This window comes from Tinamus guttatus, unplaced genomic scaffold (assembly GCF_059628265.1).
Source record: "Tinamus guttatus ecotype Peru unplaced genomic scaffold, ASM5962826v1 Tinamus_guttatus_pri_ptg000060l, whole genome shotgun sequence".
Lineage (NCBI taxonomy): Eukaryota > Metazoa > Chordata > Aves > Tinamiformes > Tinamidae > Tinamus > Tinamus guttatus.
In genome coordinates, this window is record NW_028288594.1 from 2035371 (window position 1) to 2054947 (window position 19577).

Sequence of the window (19577 nt, forward strand, 5' to 3'; positions counted from 1 at the left end):
TAGGAGATGTGTGACCAGGTTGGTGAGCAGGCCGCGGCCAAGCTGTGATGGAGAATGAGGGCAGGACACAGGGCAAATAAGATGTGTTTCAAAAACCTCCAGAGTGTGCAAGAAGCCAGCAAGAGATTTGGTACGGGGACAGCTTCTCCTCCGGGATTTATCCCTGTTTCCTCTCTGCTTTTAGTAACTAGATGCCGTCACAGACCAGGAGAAACCTTCACTCACCTCCCTGTCTCCCTCCACACCAGCACATCATGCTCACTAATGTGCCCAAATCCAAGCAGGCTTGATAGTTGTCTCTCTTGAACCTCCTTGGCATATTTTCCATCTGCCAGCCTGCCCACCAGCAGCGGCTCGTAGCCGCGTTGCTGGCGGCCCGGCCCAGCGTCGGTCCCGACAACAGCAGCACACGCCCTTGTCCACAGCGAACACAACGAAGGTACCGCAGGCCAGGCTGCAGCATAGCTTCTCCAAGAGATGAACTACTCTGATGAAATAGCAATGACAACAACATTTTAGGCATTTATCATCTTCAGGTACTTCACTACCCTTTGATGCTATGTGAGTTTAGGCCATGTATCATCTCCTCCCCTGCCTGCAGCCTCTCCCAAATTATTCATCCTTGCCTCTGCAGCATGTTTCATTCTCTTTTGATTGATCCTGTGGCTGAAGAGCCCCATGATGCCGCAAAGAAGCGAGACTGTCCATGTTTCAGTGCAGGACAGCTAGTGTTGCAGCTGTGATGGCCTATGGCTTAAGCAAGCAATGCTTACAGGGTTTGCAGTCATGCAATCTGTATTTGCCTGGTGATTTATTTTAGAAAAATAGCTTTCAGACCCATGCTTCTTGTATTTACTAAAGAAGGGTTTGCATGCTTAAAAGCCTCTTTTTTTTCAAGAATAAAAGAAATTTCTGTTAAAAATACTCTCTTTATTCAGAAGAGTTTTCAAAAATCCTATATGCCTTGAAGCTTCTCTAAATTTCATATACTCTTTGTCGAAGTTTAAATTTAACAAGCTCTGGAAATTTTTCATCCCTTCAAACTATAACTTCCACAGGGAGAGGAGCTAGGAGGTATCCCTTGTTCTCCCCACTTAAGGGGCCCTGTGCAGAGGGCCACAATCCTCAGAGATCCACCATGGTTGGATGTGTTACTGCCACATCCCACTCCTTAGCCCAGAGAACAAAAAAGGAAATAAAATGAAAGCTATAAAGGAGTGACTCATGTATAAAATCAATTTGTTTATAGATTTCTTTCATGCTAATACGTTGATAACAAACAGCCACGATAAAGTAACCCTCCTGTATGGTATTTCAAACAGGAAGGCAGAGGCTAGTTTTCTATGGAATGGCATGAATAAAATGATCATTTTAGTTAATTATTTCTACCCTTTTTCTTACAAGAAATGAATCATGTAAATGTATCATAGTAAGAATTACCCCAAGATTGCTTAGTAAAGTGTTATTACAAAGTTACTACTTTTCAATATTTAAAATGATTATTTTCTGTATATCCGGTAAGTACTTTTATATGCAAAGTAAGTATGGGGAAAAAAAGTTAAACTTTTAATGTATTGTCTATATAAAAAGTTAGAGTTTCGGTGATTGTCTGCAAGAAAAGTTTTTAAATAAGCATCTATATTGAATACACGCTTACTTTTTTTTTACTACTTTTTCTCTCTCTTTTTCAGACCTTTATAGTATTGAATAAAGGGAAGGCAATCTTCCGATTCAGTGCCACCTCTGCCCTGTACATTTTAACTCCTTTCAATCCTCTTAGAAAAATAGCAATTAAAATTTTGGTACATTCATATCCTTTCTCAATGGTTGTTCAAAATGTTCTTCTTAAAAATTAAGCAAACCCGTAATTGTTTCTGTGTCATTATAAATGACAAGTGTTTATGCACTCTAGGTTTATTTTACAATATAAGCAATGGTATATTCTGTAAATAATAGATTTTTTCTGCATTATGTAGTTACATTTTAGCTATTCTTTACATTTACATTATTTGTGCTGCAGAAATCTATGATGTGGATAGGTTTAAGAAAACACAAGTTCTCTTAAATCACAAATACTTTTGAAGCTTTTTACAGTCTCATGAATTTAAATTTGTAGGAATTTTCCAGAAAGTATCTTCAGAGTAACACTTGTGAATGTGTTTGTGGTTCTTTTTCTGCATTATAAAGCTAGCTATTAAATGATTATTACTTTTTTTAATTGCAATTTGTGCTCAAAAATTCCAGGTAAGCTTTTGGTTTCACAAGCAACTAAGCATGTGTTCAGCTGCTCAGGAATAGCAAACTTTTATGGTCTTGCCTTTTTGGCCTCTCGAACAGGACTGTCCGTGGGACACCCGTACTTAAGCATGATGCACCTGGTAGGTCTCAGAAGGCTGCAGTCTGCACATGCTCCAAGTTTTCAGAGCCTGTGCACCCTGTACCTGTGCATTATGCTCCGACCACGTGTGCCCAGGCGCAGCATGGCCTGGTGTCCCCCTGGGGAGGCAGCGCCTTTCCATGCGCTCCCGTCTCTTCCCCACAGTTACTCCTCCTCACTGCTGGTGCCTCTTGTACCACCGGAGACAGGAGCTGGTAACAGCACAGGTTCCTCTCTTGAGCTCTGTTGTTTCTCTGTCTTGTCGTCTTGCCTTTTCTCCTGTGGCCAGGCTGATTTCAACTAAGGCCAAGCATGGAGCGGAAGGGGCAATGCAGGAGTGCTCGGAGTTGTCCAGGGCTTGCAGGAGTGGGAAGGGACATGAATAGGTGTGGAGAGCAGCCAAGAGACTGCAGTGGCCACTGCTGAGGAGCACAGGGCAGCTGAAAAGGAGCAGGGATGTAGATGCTCACTGCTCCACTGAGGAGGATGGTGCTGACCTCTTTTCAGTGGTGGCCACCGACAGAACTAGAGGTAATGGCCACAAACTGAAACACCAAAAGTTCCACAGGAACTTAAGGAAAAATTTTTTAACAGTGGGGGTGACAGAGCACTGGAACAGGCTGCCCAGAGAGGTTGTGGAGTCTCCTTCTCTGGAGATCTTCAAAACTCCCTTGGCCCTGTGCCACGTGCTGTAGGTGACCCTGCGTGTGCAGGGGGGTTGGACTAGATGATCTCTAGAGGTCCCTTCCAACCTTTATGATTCTATGCTACCCGTTCTGATGCAACTGTTCTTAGGGAGCGCGTCATTTAGAGAGAAGCCTAGAAGAGAGTTCACCTTTGGTATAAAAGTGTAGCATTTCTGACTATTTGCTGCCATCATGTGGTCATTTTAAGTCACTTTTTAGGTTTTGTTATATGTGTCGCTGGGTCATTAGGGTTATTTTAGAATCAAGGGAAGAACCCATTGACTGTTCATAGCCAAGCTAAGATCAGTGTAATGAAACACAGCAACTGCCCCAAATCCTTAGCACAGATCACTTTGAGCTATCAGTCTGGGTTTGATAGTCCCAGAATAATTGTTCCTTGCTGGAAATCAAAACAAACAAACAAACAAACAAAAAGCAGTCTCATACTCCCCGTTTCTTCATACTTTTCAAGCACTTGACCACAAGACGGTATTGACCATTTTGACATGATAGCATTGGTGAAAGAAGACATGCTTTTCCTGATAACATCTTCTGTCCAAATACACTTTGTCACAATACAGCTGTCCCTAAGTATTCTGGTTTTTGATCCCATCCAGCTGTGAAAAGAGTTAAGTCATGAGTCAAAAGTTAAGCTACATTGTGTGATATTATATTGGGAAATTTACGATTGTATTTTCCTTAACTTTAATTTACATTATTCAGCATGCTGATCATGTGCACTATTTTGACCAACTGTGTGTTTATGACCATGAGTAACCCTCCCGACTGGACAAAGAATGTAGAGTAAGTTTTGCATGTTTTGTTTAAAGAAATTCCCCTCTCAGCTCCATCCCTAGAGGAGTCAGGATGCTCATGACTACAGTGGTGTGTGCTGGCAGGAACTGCTAGGAGGCACTGGTGCTAGTTCCTCTGTAAACTATGTAGAAATGTTGAATAATTATATAAATCTCTTGTAGCAGAACAATTGGGTAGAGAGGATATCGTTATCTGTTAAAGTAATCTGTAAATTTATCTGTTTCAATTCTGTGTTAAGTTTTCTCTCATATTCACATGTTACCATCTACATATGCTCTTATGCCTCCTGTACACCACTGCATTAATAACAGAAGAAGGGCCATCCACCTGTAGGTGCCAGGGAAGGGCATGTAAGCACAGATAGTCTGAGTATGACACAGATGCACGTTCAAATGCTTCCTTTTTTAGAGTCAATGCAACATGGTTTAGACATTTAGTGATTCAGTATCCAGTAACTTAATCCTACAACATTTTTGGATAACAGTAATGGATCTAGTGTTGTTTAATTTTAACCAGAATGTCACAAATACATTTTTAATATACTGCATTATGGTATTTTATGTACAAGGTCAGGGCTGGTCTAACATATATCACAAGAAAAGCTTGTAAATATGCAAATATGTATGATGAATATAATGAATTTTAGGAGAAATTGCTCATTGACTATGTTTCCTTTCCAGCTCAGAAATCAGATAAGTTCTCCATTTTGCCCTAAGTTTCTAGCAAAAGAGAAATGAAAAACATTGCTACTTGTTTCCTTCATTAAATTTTCTGATATTTTCCAGGTATACGTTCACTGGAATATACACATTTGAGTCACTTATAAAAATCATTGCAAGAGGCTTCTGCTTAGAAGATTTTACTTTTCTGCGAGATCCATGGAACTGGCTTGACTTCACTGTCATTACCTTTGCGTAAGTTTTTGTTTTATGATTTTTCTTGGAAAACGAAGGGTACAAAGGGCATGAAATTAGTATCAACAAATATCAATTTTTTTAAGGAAAATTATTCTATGAATTTACTTTCTCTGAAGCAATATTCACATTCTAAATGCATATTTTGATGTAAATGTAAATACTGCAGAAGCCATTAGTACAGTTAGTATTAGAGCGGCTAATTTCATGTCCTGAATTTTTTTCTCTGAGCAGAAAAGGAGCATCCCTTTGACTTCCTTCTACAAACTTGCCAATCTAGTCTAGATAAATCTTAGGCTTTCAAAGTTAAATCACTGTGATTCACTTCAGTGACATTTAATTTAACTGAAGGCCCTGAAAGCATACTAATGCAAGGCAAACTGCAGTGAAAGGTAAACCTCTGACTGTTGCTATTTAGTTTTTGGTAAACTCGCCGAAGCGGTCTTGATGAAAGACCCAAGTAAGTAGCATAAACTTTGCCTAAATTCTGAATAACTGTGATTTAATCCTACAGGTATGTAACAGAATTTGTAAACCTAGGCAATGTTTCAGCTCTTCGAACTTTCAGAGTATTGAGAGCTTTGAAAACTATTTCTGTAATCCCAGGTAAGAAGTAGTTGGTGTAAGGTGTTAGGCCCCTCGTACCTCCCAACTGTTCCTTTTTATCCTGTCATTGTGTTTGTGTGTGAACTCCCCTATTGCAGATATGTGACAGAGTTTGTGGACCTGGGCAATGTCTCAGCGTTGAGAACATTCAGAGTTCTCCGAGCTTTGAAAACAATATCAGTCATTCCAGGTGAGAGCTAGGTTAAACACTGAGGCTGACTTTAATTCACCAGAAATGAATTCACATTTTTTAAACATAAGCCTAATTTATTTCCACAAAAAAAGCAGGAATCGGAAGATATTAGAATTCACTGAAATCTCTGATTCATTGCTTTTTAACATGAGCTCTTTCCTTTTGAAATCAGCCTTTGAGTTTAACAGATTCTTGCATGAGACATTGCAGTACACAGCGTGTGTGGTTTGCATCTTATGATGTCAAGCTTTCTTCTCCACATTCAATGAAAATCAGTAATCCTGAAGTTTTCTTACCCATGTGTATTTTACCTACATGATGTTGTGTGTTTTCTGTTGTGAATACTTGTTACTAACAGTTAAAATATGTGAAATGTTGACTTAGTAATGAAGATAAAGGAATAAGATAATAAAGAATAGCATGGGCATTGCATGGGGGATTTATTATCTTAAAATTCTATGATTTTCCAAACCATCTCCAGTTTTATAGCATTGAATATTAATCCTATTTATTGTTGAATGGGCTCCTTACTGTAGTTTTATCAATTTAGTATGTTATAAAACTGATAGTAGCAAAGGTTTGGGGCAAAGAGGTACTGGCAAATAAAAAGAAGGAAGACTTTTATGTGAGGTTCATGTACAGCATGAATAATGAAGTCACTTGTTTTAACATTAAAACAAGTGTTTTGATATATATGCAATCCATTCCATTCACAGTTTCAAATGAACATAAAACTTCTGCTGTTTATTCATTTTCACAAGTGAAAAAGCTCTTCACAGAAACGTTATTTCACAGACATTATGATCATTTACTTGGGCTTCTGCATGAAATCTATAACTTTACTGGGAGATGTTGTTATTTTTATGCTTTAAAAATGTTTTGAACGACAGAATAAAAATTTCTTTACTTTTGCAGGCTTGAAGACTATCGTGGGAGCCCTAATTCAGTCAGTGAAGAAGCTCTCGGATGTCATGATCCTGACAGTGTTTTGTCTGAGTGTATTTGCACTAATAGGGCTGCAGCTGTTCATGGGCAACTTGAGGAATAAATGCCTACAGTGGCCTCCAGAAAATTTTACTTTGGAAACAAATATTACTTCCCAGTTCAACAGCACATTAGGGGAAAATGGTACATTGGTTAATTCAACAGTGACACCATTTGATTGGAAGGGGTACATAGAGGATGAAAGTAAGTATTGTTAGCATAATTCTAAATTCATAAAATGAAACCATTTTTGGCTAACACACTTTTTAGAAATAAGGTGAGAAAGAGACCTGTCTGGCCAAGAAGTAGCAGGAAAAATGTTGTGGAGAAAAAGTGGAATCTTCTTTATTTTTACCTTCTACCTCTTCTTGTGCTTCACTGCCCTTATTGTTAGAAACTTTTTTAGGGTCTAACATAAATCTTCCTGCTGCATATTAAACTCTTATCTTATATTCCACATGAAAAATATTATATTTCCTACCCTTAAACAGAGTGTATTTAAAAATAGTTCTCATGTTATCATGCCCTGTTCTCTCCTCTTTCAGCTTCTTTTCTGTAAGCTAAGTGAGCCAACTCTTTCACCCTTTTTTCTAGTATATTTTATTGATCTAGATCTCTCATTTGGATCTTTCTTATTTGTAAACATCCTTCTTAAAGTTCAACCCCCCATTTAGGCATTTCCTCTCCACATGAAGCCTGCTAATGTTGTGGCCTAGTAACTTGCATACACCTCTGTGCAATGGACTCTAGGCAAGTGTTTGTTTGCAACTGAAGTCCCTAAGTACTGTTCGACTTGTGGTCTACCTGTTTCTTGAATGTCTTACAGGTTTTTACCACATCAGGTTCTCACTTTGTGTTTACACAGTTTGTTGTTCCAGCCTGAAAATTGCCCTGTTTTTTTCAGGCCGTATCTCCAGTTGTCCCAGATCTTGTACATCACAGTCATTTCCTCCAACAAACTTGCCATTCTTATCAGATAAGTACAACTCACAAATTTAATAAGCGTAATTCCTCTTCTATCATCTAGATTAGTTAAATTCTTGAATAGGACTAGTCCCAGAAAAATCTCTTCAGAGGCCTCCTTGGAACATCTTTCCGTTTTGATAGTATCCCAACGTGCAATTTTCTAGTGAGTTTTGCCAAAGCAGAGTAGTCTCATGAACTGGAGACAGATAAACAAATGCATTTCAGTGCAGCTAAATGTGAGATTACAAACCTGAACTAACAGGCAATGCTACACAAAGCACGTTGGGAGAAGTTCACATGCACAGAGATTTCTTGGTGGGGTTATGTAGCTGATAGGATACATCACCCTCAAGAGTAAAAGAGAAAAATTGGAGAAAAATAAAAACAAAAGGAGAGATACAGAAAGAAACAGGAAGGGAAAGGAAAAAGAGAAAATTACCCCTAAAGTGGCCAGCTGCAAAGAATAGTGTTGGGAGTTGGTGAGTGTCCTCTGCTGTGTCCTAACTTTTCCAGTGAAGTAGGTGGATCCCCCATAATACTTTTCCCATATTAAATTTATATTTTTCATTCTATTTTGCTCAAACTCGCTATTGTTTTTTCCTTCTTATAGTGCTGTTAGTGTTGACGGGAATTTGCTTTGATGGGCGCCAGTGCAGCATAGCTTTTTGGTTTGGTTTGGTTTGTGCATGGATATATTGGCTTTCCTAATATAAATCAAATGCTACAGCCAAGGAGTAGGAGAAGGAGGGCAGAAAAGAGTGTTTCTCCTGCCAGGAGCAGCCACAGGTGCAAGGTCAGGAGAATAACAGCAGAGGAAAGCCAGCATGCAAACAAAGGCAAAACAGTACCCCAGAGGCTCCAGAAAACATGGTCATAGCAGCACATGTGATGGGTTAGAGAGAGACAGGAAATAAAAGTGTAATTAGAAGGCCCATAGCAAGATAAAAGCTGAGGCCCCTAAGGCCTGTGCAAGAGCCATGACTCTGGAAAATTAAGGCCAACAATCTGCAGCCCAAAAGCTAAATATCGTTCTGTTTGCATAAATAAATTATTGACTAGGAAGGCAGTATTACCTCTGTATTTAGCACTGGTGCAGTTACTACTGGAATACTATATCGAGTTCAATTTAGGTAGATTGGTGAAAAATTGGACAATATTCAGAAAGAGAAGCATGATTAAAGGTTTGGAAAACATGCCTTATACCAAGATAGAGCAGGAGCTCAAACTACTTAGCATATCAAAGAGAAGGTTTAAGGGGTGATTTGATCACAGCTGAGAAAAACACATGAGGAACAGAAAATTCATCATAGACATCTCTTTGATCTAGCAGGCAAAGATATAACAGGTTCAATAGCTGGAAGTCAAAGCTAGACAAATCTGAAATAGAAGGCAGACAGTTTCTGACTGTGATCGCAATTAAGGAGCCAATCGATGGTGATGATGGATTTCCATCCAAATTTCTTGAAGCAAGAATGCAATCTTTTAATGAAACACTTCATTTAAATATGTGTGCATTCAGGAAGATCCCATGCTGCAGCATATAACAAAATACAAGCAAAATCTCCTAGTCTTTAAGGTCAAGCTATATTTTCTAGTTTTATAAAGAAGCGTCTATAAATTCAACCTCTGATTCCATTTGGTTTATAGAAGTCCTGAAGCTTCTTGAAAAATGAAGTTGAATTAGGAAGAGAAAATACATAACTGTCTTGGCTATTTCAACCTTTGTATATTTAAACAGGAGTCCATATGTAATATGAAATTTATTATGAAATTATGAGGCTTATTATGAAGTTAAAAGGCTAGTCCTGTCTTACAGACAGTTTCACAGAGAAAAAAGATTTCACAGCTTACTCTTGCAATGGGCAGACAGGATAGAGCAATGGGGAAAAGTTGCAGTTAGTTCTTAAATCCTAAAGATGTGTGACAGGACAATGAGAAAAGACTTACCTAGTGCTCCCAGGCTCTGTGGACCTGGGCACAGTTCAGGACAATGTTCTGTATCCTATGCAAAGAAGAAGCATTTAAACCCTCATTTTTCTTCTGAGTTAATTTTTGGAAATACCATTTAGTCAGTAAGTTCTGCTGACATTACTGAGGTAAGTGCCTTTTTTCCTTTTTCTATTTTTTTCTGTGATATCAGTTCTGATAAATTTAATACTAGATCAGTTTAGGTTTACTCATTAAGCTTGGCATAAGCAAATTTTTCTAGAAAATAAATCTAGCAGTGAGTATTGAAACACATTTTTCAGATAGTAATTGCTGTTTCCCAGTTAGTTCTATGTATTGAACAGTGCTCTGGAACACTGCAGGGAGATGTTCAGAACAATTCTGAAATTCATCATTGCTTGTCAGGGAATCGGTCCAGTGATGGCCACATTATCTTCCCTTCTGATGTACTGTGCAGCCCAAGTCCTTCAATTCAATTTTTTTTTTTTTGGTCTAGCAGAGTCTTTCAGGATGTCCCTGTGCCATCTCTGTTCTTTCTTTCCATGTAGCTGATTTGAAATATCTGCTTTCTCCTTGTCACTCCATTTTATTAACCTTGTAAATAGGTTAAGAAAAAAAAAATATTACATTAATTACATTATTATATACTATAGTAGTAATGTGTATAATTGTAATATATAATACTATGATATAACATTTATAATGTCATAAAAAAAAACAAAGTAGGTTCTTTACCCTAAATTTTGTCACAAAAAAATGATTAAAGTACTCATATAGCGGTCCTGCCCCATCCTCAGCATCTGCCTGCAGTGCCACTGTCCATCTCTGTCAGAAACAAGGCTGGGGCTACATGACCTGACCCTGCATGCACCATGTCTGCGATTAAGCAGGAGCCCTTTACTACGTTGAGAATCTCCTGCTGGAATATAGCATAATGTAGTGCAGTTCATTGTCCTTGTCACTGAAGAACCATTTAATTCTTTCATTGCATTTTGTGGATTTTTTCCTTTAATCTCTATATTCACTTCCTTCCTTGTGATGTTCTTCACTGAAGAACCCTAAAACCTTGGGTTCTGTGTGTATCACACAGAGAGAAATCATTTCTCTGAAATATTTTATATGTACATAGTTTAAGAAATCTGTGTCAGAATATTTCCTATGGACAAGTCAAAGACACTGGAATTGGGTATTTGTCCTTTAACTTTCCCTAAAAGCCGAGTTTGGAGTCATGGCGCTCTCTTTCGATTGTAGGAACCTCAAGAACTGTAGAATTGCTTCTATTTCTCTTCACCTACAGTGCAGAACTTGGTACTTCATCTACAGCTACATTATTTTTATTTAAATCATTTAGATCTTGCATATTTATTTGAGAAACAGCTGACACATAGGCCTAAATGTTATTCAGCATGCTTTTTTTTTTAGCCAGATAGGTACACTGCAGGGCCAGAAGTCTAATTAAACCCTTATTCTTCTCTGTTCTGTAGGCTGGAATGTATTGGATTAAATACAGTGTACTGGAAGCAGTTAATGTTTGAAATAACAAATCCTATTTCAAAAACAGCTTTACTGTTTAGCATTTAGTTTTTGACTAGAACTCATCTAACTATTTTTGCTACAAATCTTTATAAACAGAACTAGAAAATGAATTAGGATGTGGTCTTCAAATTCTGTTGACATTCTCATGTATGTGGTTAACTAATATTAATTATTTATTAATAGTTAAAAAAATGTTTCTCAGGCTGCTAATTGTGCAATTCCAGTGTCAGTGACTGCTTATGCTAGCAGCACATAGGACACCTGCAGCAGTATTGTAATAAGTAACAGTGAAATGAAATTACACAAAGCATGATTTAATCTTGTAATCATTCTAAAGGGAAAGAGGTGGGGTTCATCCAGACCCAGCAGGATTTCTGAGAATTTTTAGTACATTTTGCCGTATTAGCAATAAGAGTTACCAAGAGCACTTATTGCAATGCTATTGTCATTTATTCAAAAGTTGTGCTCCTGCTTGTTTATTGAATTTGTTTAAAACTGCATCATGAAATCCTTTTAACACTTTTTAAAATCAGCATTAGTCATTTCATAGAGCTTTAGAAAAATAGAACTGTAATAACTGTATTTTTTTTTCTTTTCTAAACAGGTCATTTTTATTTTCTGGAAGGGCAAAATGATGCTCTGCTCTGTGGTAACAGTTCTGATGCTGGGTAAGAAAAAATTTCACTCTACAATATAGAAATTGGAGCCATCATCTTAAGACACACAGTTTTGGTTTTGTAAATACTTTGAGTGACTGATCACATTTTTTACCTAAGATGTAAAGGTTACTAGGGTTTATCACAGGACTATGCCTTTGAGTTCCTTGTCAGTGCACGCTGGACTAGTCAGATAAACTTAATCTTTGTGTGGTCAACTCAGTAATTTAGGGTTAGCGCAGCTCCTGCCTAGATGAGAAGTAAGAGAAACTGGAAAACGCATGTTATTTTGCAGTTCTAGCCACTTATATGAATATTAGCGGGCTCAGGAAGAGATGGGTAGAAATTTTGGGCTGGTCTTAAGAATAATTTTCTCCTAAAATCACAATTATTATTATTTCCAGTATAATTGTATAATTACCTCAAGAAAAACCTGCTTTGTATTTCTAACCTTCTCCTGGACCTTCTCGATGATGATATTAAAGTAACTATGTAGGGTAACACCCAGTTTATCTTTGTAGGCAGTGCCCAGAAGGATATACATGTGTGAAAGCTGGTAGGAACCCCAATTATGGCTATACAAGTTTTGACACCTTCAGTTGGGCTTTTCTGTCACTGTTTCGCTTGATGACTCAAGACTTCTGGGAAAACCTTTACCAATTGGTAAGAAATTCTTATGGAAAGATGGCAAGTAGCTTAAATAAGTTTATACCAATAATGCAGAAGGCCTAAAAACAATTATCTTATGTCTTAATTTTTATAATACGAAAACCAAAACTTTTAAAACAAAAACAAACCTGTTCCTGCTTATTGTATTGTTGCTTCCAGACTCTACGTGCTGCTGGGAAAACATACATGATATTTTTTGTTCTGGTGATTTTTCTGGGCTCTTTCTATCTGATCAACTTGATCCTGGCTGTGGTTGCCATGGCCTATGAAGAACAAAATCAAGCAACTTTGGAAGAAGCAGAGCAGAAAGAGGCAGAATTTCAACAGATGCTGGAACAACTGAAAAAGCAGCAAGAAGCAGCTCAGGTATAACTTAGGCCATTGTAGTGCAAAAGCATATGAAAATGACTTTTCTAGAGCCTGCTTAGATTTAGCATGCTTTCTGAAATTTGAGCTATTAATACACCCATTGATCTTTTAATAACAGAGTTAGCTCGGTGAGTTTGCCTTCTACAGCAGGGACATTGCTGCAGAGCAATCCAGGCATTACTGCGAATAATCCAGGCATAAGCAAGGAGGGATATTAAAGTCCATGAATATTCATTATTTTTTCTAGTCTAGTACCAGTGATACAATACTCATTCATGATCTGAAATGCTTGCAATCTCAGAACAAAAATACAATAAGAAAGGTAAAAGAAGTTATGACCAAAACATATTTAAGCAATTAAGTATTAAAAGAGAGAAGAAACTAGGGAGAGCATTCCCAATGGAAATTCTTAAGGTCTAAAGGTCCAGACGTGTTGGAGAAAAAGTTCTCTATAAGTAAAATTAGAGAAAGAACTGATGTTGTGCCTTGCTTGGTGACACAAATGCATTCTGCAAAATGGCAGGCGGCAGCGATAGCAGCAGCGACAGCAGCAGCATCTGCAGAGTCCAGAGAGCCCAGCGCTGCTGAAGGAGCCGAGGGGCTCTCAGAAAGCTCTTCAGAGGCATCAAAACTGAGCTCTAAGAGTGCAAAAGAGAGGAGAAATAGAAGGAAGAAAAGAAAACAGAAAGAGCAGTCTGGAGGAGAAGAAAAAGATGAAGATGAGTTTCACAAGTCTGAATCAGAAGACAGCATCCGGCGGAAAGGTTTTCGATTCTCTATAGAAGGGAATAGACTAACATATGAAAAAAAGTACTCTTCTCCACATCAGGTATTGCATTTTTGTTACTTTTAGGGAAAGTACACATTTAAAGCATCATAAGCTATTACAAAACTGGTTAAATCTTCCTGATACAGTAATAGAACTCAACTGGCTAAAGAAAGAAAAGACCAGAGTTTTGAGTAAGTTCAATTATTGTTGCCAGTGCTTCAGAGAATGTGCTGTAGCTGCTAGACCATTCTCTAAAAAGCACAAAGAATGAAATGTAGTCTCATAATTCCATTCTTGAAATAAACTATTTAAAAAATCATAGTGAAATATTCTCCAATTCACTTGGTGGGGTTCTTGCATATTGTCTATATTCTTATTAAAATGCTGCCCTCTTTTTCCATAATGTTATCCTCACATTTTCTTTTTGCTTCAGTAATGTTTGTGAATTGGTTCAATATGTGAAGGATACTGTAAATATGAAACCTATGTGTGTGCTTAGACTTCCACTTTTGTTTCATGAGTATTATGCAACTCTAACTGCCGTTAGGAGCAGGGAGTCCTCAAAAATGTTTCTGTCATAAAGATCCATGAATTGTGATTTTTTTGTCTGCAAAATATAACGAAATACATACAAAAATCTCACAGCAGCAGTTTCCTTCTGGAGATAATGGTTTCACTCATATAGGTTAAAAAAAATCCATGTCATCCTAACAACAGTGCTAAATTTTAAGGTTTCAGCTAATAATTACAAATTTTGTTTGCCTGTAGTCCCTGCTGAGCATTCGTGGCTCGCTGTTTTCTCCGAGGCGCAACAGCAGAACAAGTCTTTTCAGCTTCAGAGGTCGAGCGAAGGACATAGGCTCCGAAAATGACTTTGCTGACGATGAGCACAGCACTTTTGAAGACAATGACAGCCGAAGAGATTCTCTCTTTGTGCCACGCAGACACGGTGAACGGCGCAACAGTAACATTAGTCAGGCCAGCAGGTCATCGAGGATGCTGGCAGTGTTTCCAGTGAACGGGAAGATGCACAGCACTGTGGATTGCAATGGGGTGGTTTCTCTGGTTGGTGGACCATCTGCTCCTACATCGCCTGTTGGACAGCTTCTGCCAGAGGTGATAATAGATAAACCAGCTACTGATGACAATGTAAGAAAGTTTTAAATAGTTTAGGCATCATGGCCTTTTCTCGCTGCACCAGCCAGTGTTTTCTCCAGAATGGAGTCCTTGGGAATGATTCCTGGTTGGCCAAGTTGTGAATGCTCCTGCATCTTGTAAAATCACAAATAAATAACACATATAAGATAGGTTTGCACTCTAAGCATTTTTTTTATCAATGTTCTCAAAACTAACAAGTACAAATTGCAGCTTCCAAATAGTAAAATATTAAATTACTTTTACACTCACAAAAATATGCTACTTTTACTTTTGCTAGTATAAATATCTATCTGGCTATTATTTTGCAAAATCAAAGTCATGGCACAACTGAAAACAGTACAAAAATGCCATCAATATAACACCGCTGAAACCAATTTATCAAAATTAGCAGTATCAGATAATTTTGATAACGTCCTATATCAGCCTCATGAAAATGGAATGAGGTTGTAAATTCATTATTACTATTCATTTCTCATTCCTATTTATTTTCCATCCTTTGCTGGTGTAGTTCGATAGTGTAGACAACAAATCGCTCATTGGAAGATTGCATTTATATACACACTTCCAAAAATAAAAAATGTCTTTGTGAGCATTTGTGAAGTATATATTGCTCTCATTGAATATGCAGGTAGGAAAAGATGTCTTGAAAAAAATTTCTTGGCTTAGTTAAAAGTTGTCTGCTTATATTATTAAAAAAAGAAAAATGCTAGCATGAAGAAGCATGATGAAGTCATACTTTTCTTATTTGAAACAGCGTACCTGGAGGAAAAGATTGTCAATTCGATAAAAAACAGAAGAGCAAGAAAAAAAAATCAAAGTTTGCAAATATTTTATACCCTAGTTTGGCCTTGGTCACTTTCCACTTGTCCATTTTTTTTTTTTTTGATTAATCGAAAGAAAGAAATGCGAAAGTTAAGCAAATATCACACTGTAAGTCTTGAGCAGAAATTCCAACAGATGATTATTCCCTCATATGTCTTTTAAAATTGTTTTAAAGATGCTAGAAAGTAAGAAAAGTCTGACTCGATAAATAAAGATCACAGTGCATGAAGCATCCAAGCTAAACCTTACTAACAGGTTTCTATATATTATTGCTTCTCTCACGACTCAAATATGGTCTCGTCTGTTACTGTTCTCTGTGTAGGGCACCACAACAGAACCAGAAATGAGAAAGAGAATATCAGGCTCTTTTCACGTTTCTATGGATTATCTAGAAGATCCAGCTTTAAGGGAAAGAGCAATGAGTATTGCTAGCATACTCACAAACACTGTGGAAGGTGTGTACCATGTGTAGTTTAATATTTAAATGCTGCTTTTCAATGAACTTCTGTAACTTTGAATTGACACTTAAAAACTGATTTAAAATAATCTATATTGTCCCATAAACCAGCAAATACTTATCAGTAAACCCCACACCTCATATTCATTGCCATATTTGCTATCTATTAAGTAAGAAAGCAATCATATCTCACTATTTTGCTATCATTTATCTCATGTGCACTTTAGGACTAGATAGTTACATGAAGGATCAGAATTGAATACAAGCTTATGCATATTAATTAAAAAATATATTGTTGAGCACAAAATTTGAGCTCGCATAAAACAATATTCAAATATATGCTATCATTCCTAAAATATGTACATTTTCTAGCAGGTATATTTATTCAGTTATTCTATAAAGAAGTTCTATTCTAGCTGATAAAAGTTTTTTTTCTTAAAATAGGAATTAAAATGACATTAGAAGTTCATATCTAAACACTGTGGGTTTCAAAATAAAAATACTGGAACAGCAAGTTGAGGAAATGGCCTGAGGTTTAATCATGGAATAATCAAATACAAAGTAGAAATCATTTCATAAATTGCTGGTGACTAGAGTAGTGATTGGAATACAAAGAAGTTGTGGTAGGCAGAGGAGCTTTGAAAGAATATATAAACGTATTGGCTTAAAAACTTTGAAAGGTTTATAGAAAAGCTCTGTAAGAATTACAAAGGGCATGCTTGTGGAAGATCAATGGCTACCAGTGCAGCTTGACCATTTGACTGGTAGAGTTTGAGAAAGGTTAGCGCAATCATATACTCACCTGGCATGTTTTTCCCCTAGAACTTGAAGAATCAAGACAAAAATGCCCACCATGCTGGTATAAATTTGCAAATATTTTCTTGATCTGGGACTGCAGTCCACACTGGCTAAAAGTAAAACATATCGTCAACTTAGTGGTGATGGATCCATTTGTCGATCTCGCCATTACTATTTGCATTGTTTTAAATACACTCTTTATGGCCATGGAACATTATCCAATGACTCCGGAATTCAATAATGTTCTTTCAGTCGGAAATCTGGTAAGTCTCTTTGTTATCATGTGACATGTTTTTACTTTTCCGTGGTTACAATCCTCAAGGAACTATGCCTGAAGCAAGTGAAAGCAGGCATCTCAAGGGCTTTCCTCCACCCCTTTAGAGAGCGAATGCATTGACCTCTAGAAATATCTCTCAGAACATTTTTGGCAATTTCACCTTCAACCCTGGCTCATGTAAATTAGGATTCTATAAAACCAGTATGTGCCCATGTTCTACTAAGACAAATTAAATATTTAAAAAATGGCACCAATGCTACATTAAGTCCATCTTAAATAAAATTTGATTTATCTAATTGCTAATCCAGGAAATGTATTACTGCTGTGCAAAGGAGAATGCACAAATAAATGTAGCAGTGCTTTTTCAATCAGTACATTACAAAAGTGTAAATTATGAATGTGTTTTTGATTGTGTTCCTCTTGTTGCTCTCTTTCCTGAGCACAGTTTTGCAAAAAGTGAAAGCTATTTAAAAGCATTTCTAGTATTTTCTTCTCTAAATGACTTCTCATGATGATATTTTGATTCCTTCTCTATGCTTTATGTAAAACTAGAAAAATATCCTGCAGTATTTTTTTCTCTTGGAGTTTTTAGTAACATAAAATTAGGAAGATATCTTTTCTTCATGTCAACTCTATTTTCTCTCTTCTACTTCAAAAACATGAATTATTAAGGAATCCAGCAGTTAATTTTCTGTAGCTCTGAGGCTTTTGAACTGACAAGTTTGATCATGTAGAAGAATTTGCACCTGCAGTCCTACTTTGTCTGTTATTTTAAGAACTGATTTCTTCTTAAGAGATTTTTAATACACCTGGTTTTGTAATGAGAAAAAATATTTAAGATCATGTAATACCAGACTTACTATGGAGAATTAATAAATAAATGCATAACCTCTTTTCATATACTTAAACGAACCTCTGAACATGTGCTTCCTAATAATAGTAAAATCTTGCATTGTAGCATTTATAGTTTTTTTTTCCATCTAAAACAATTCTATCTAGACTTTGGTGAATATTAGGGGAATACCAGACTGTAAAGAGGGTGAGAGAGGACCTGGCTATAATCTCATCTCTCTTCCAATCTTAAACTCCCGGTAGCAAACACCTTCATGAACTTCTTAATCTGTGCTGGAGAAATTGCAGGGTTTTCACAAGCCAGTAGTTCCACACTAGGTCTCTAAATTCTCACTTTTCTTATGTTTAGGAAGCTTATTCACATTTTCAGACTATGTTTCTTCATTCCCACCTCCTACTCCAAATCTCTAACTTAAAAGGACAAAAAAAAAATCATTTCACTCTCCAGTATTCATATCTGTGATGAATTTTAAAACAGCAGTAAAATCTAGCCTGGGCATAGAGGCTGAGAAAGGCAGACTCTTCTGTTCAGCTTTCAATTCAGCTTGCTTGAAAATGGGTTATCAAAACTGAAAGAACCATTAGTAGTTTCTTATCCTATGGGAAGTTCTTCTAATGCTCCCAGGACCTGAAGAGCTTTTTCTCAAAGCTACAGAGAGGCAATATTTTGGTGACTCTTAAATGTGGGTTAAGTATACTGTTTCCAGTTACACTATACTATGTCCCCTGGTAAGAAAGTGTTGTGGCAATATCGCTTCCCAAATGCATTATTAAATGCCATCCCCTTCCTCATGTTAGTGATCTGATGTTCACTGCAGTCAGTGGAAACACCCATACGGAAGTTCCTCGGCTTTTGCAGCTCAGTTGAGCCTCAGCTGGTATAAATAAGCTTCTCTTTTGAATTGAATGGAATTATGGTAGTTTATACCAGAAAAAGAACTGACATTCAGAAGTCTTAGATTTGGCCTCATTAATCTCTCCGTGGAATGTTAGTAGTATACCAGGAGTGATGTTATACCATATAATTTCTTGGAAAGTGTTCTGCTTTATGTTGTGAAAATCAAATCCAAGACATTGCTTGTACAGTTAATGAGAAAGTCCATATCCTGATAAAGTTAAAATTGGATTATAAACATTATAAACCTGAAGTTTATGTGATTTGTTTAGTCTAAACTTTAAATAACTGAAAAAAAATATTTTGTGTATGGCACTTGCCAAGAGAAAGGGGGGCATAATAAATTACTATACTACACTGAAATATTTCTAAGTATCAGTTTTGGATGAAACACTGCAGTTATGTTGCTTCAATGTAAAAACTGAACAGTTAAACTTGTAATATTTCATTTTACATAGCAATAACAAAATGCATTTTGAATCCAGGTCTTCACTGGGATCTTTACAGCAGAAATGTTTCTCAAGATAATTGCAATGGACCCTTACTATTATTTCCAGGAAGGCTGGAATATTTTTGATGGTTTTATTGTAACCCTTAGTTTGGTTGAACTTGGTCTTGCAGATGTGGAAGGACTCTCAGTTCTGCGATCATTCAGACTGGTAAATACATATCCATTGCGCTGATTTTTTTAATGGGACTTCATTCCGCTAAGGATACTCTATTTTCTTTAGAAATTTGTTTGATGCTTGCCATGATACTGATACTAATCCTGGAATCTCTTTCACTAATTCAAATTATTTTATGTGAAGTATTCTACTGTGCATAGTGGA

General features: G+C 37.0%; 1 protein-coding gene across 1 annotated transcript in view; it reads left to right on the plus strand.

Annotated features, from left to right (window-relative positions):
* The window catches only part of LOC104573475 (sodium channel protein type 1 subunit alpha), a 79552-nt gene that overhangs the window by 32809 nt on the left and 27166 nt on the right, over positions 1 to 19577 (plus strand). Inside the window, exons 4-16 of the mRNA XM_088519492.1 lie at positions 1692 to 1810; positions 3778 to 3867; positions 4665 to 4793; positions 5498 to 5589; positions 6508 to 6780; positions 11630 to 11693; positions 12203 to 12344; positions 12510 to 12716; positions 13243 to 13548; positions 14257 to 14637; positions 15791 to 15923; positions 16748 to 16986; positions 19233 to 19406. Coding sequence (XP_088375618.1) covers positions 1692 to 1810; positions 3778 to 3867; positions 4665 to 4793; positions 5498 to 5589; positions 6508 to 6780; positions 11630 to 11693; positions 12203 to 12344; positions 12510 to 12716; positions 13243 to 13548; positions 14257 to 14637; positions 15791 to 15923; positions 16748 to 16986; positions 19233 to 19406 — 2349 coding nt within the window. The remainder of the gene's footprint in view (positions 1 to 1691; positions 1811 to 3777; positions 3868 to 4664; positions 4794 to 5497; positions 5590 to 6507; positions 6781 to 11629; positions 11694 to 12202; positions 12345 to 12509; positions 12717 to 13242; positions 13549 to 14256; positions 14638 to 15790; positions 15924 to 16747; positions 16987 to 19232; positions 19407 to 19577) is intronic.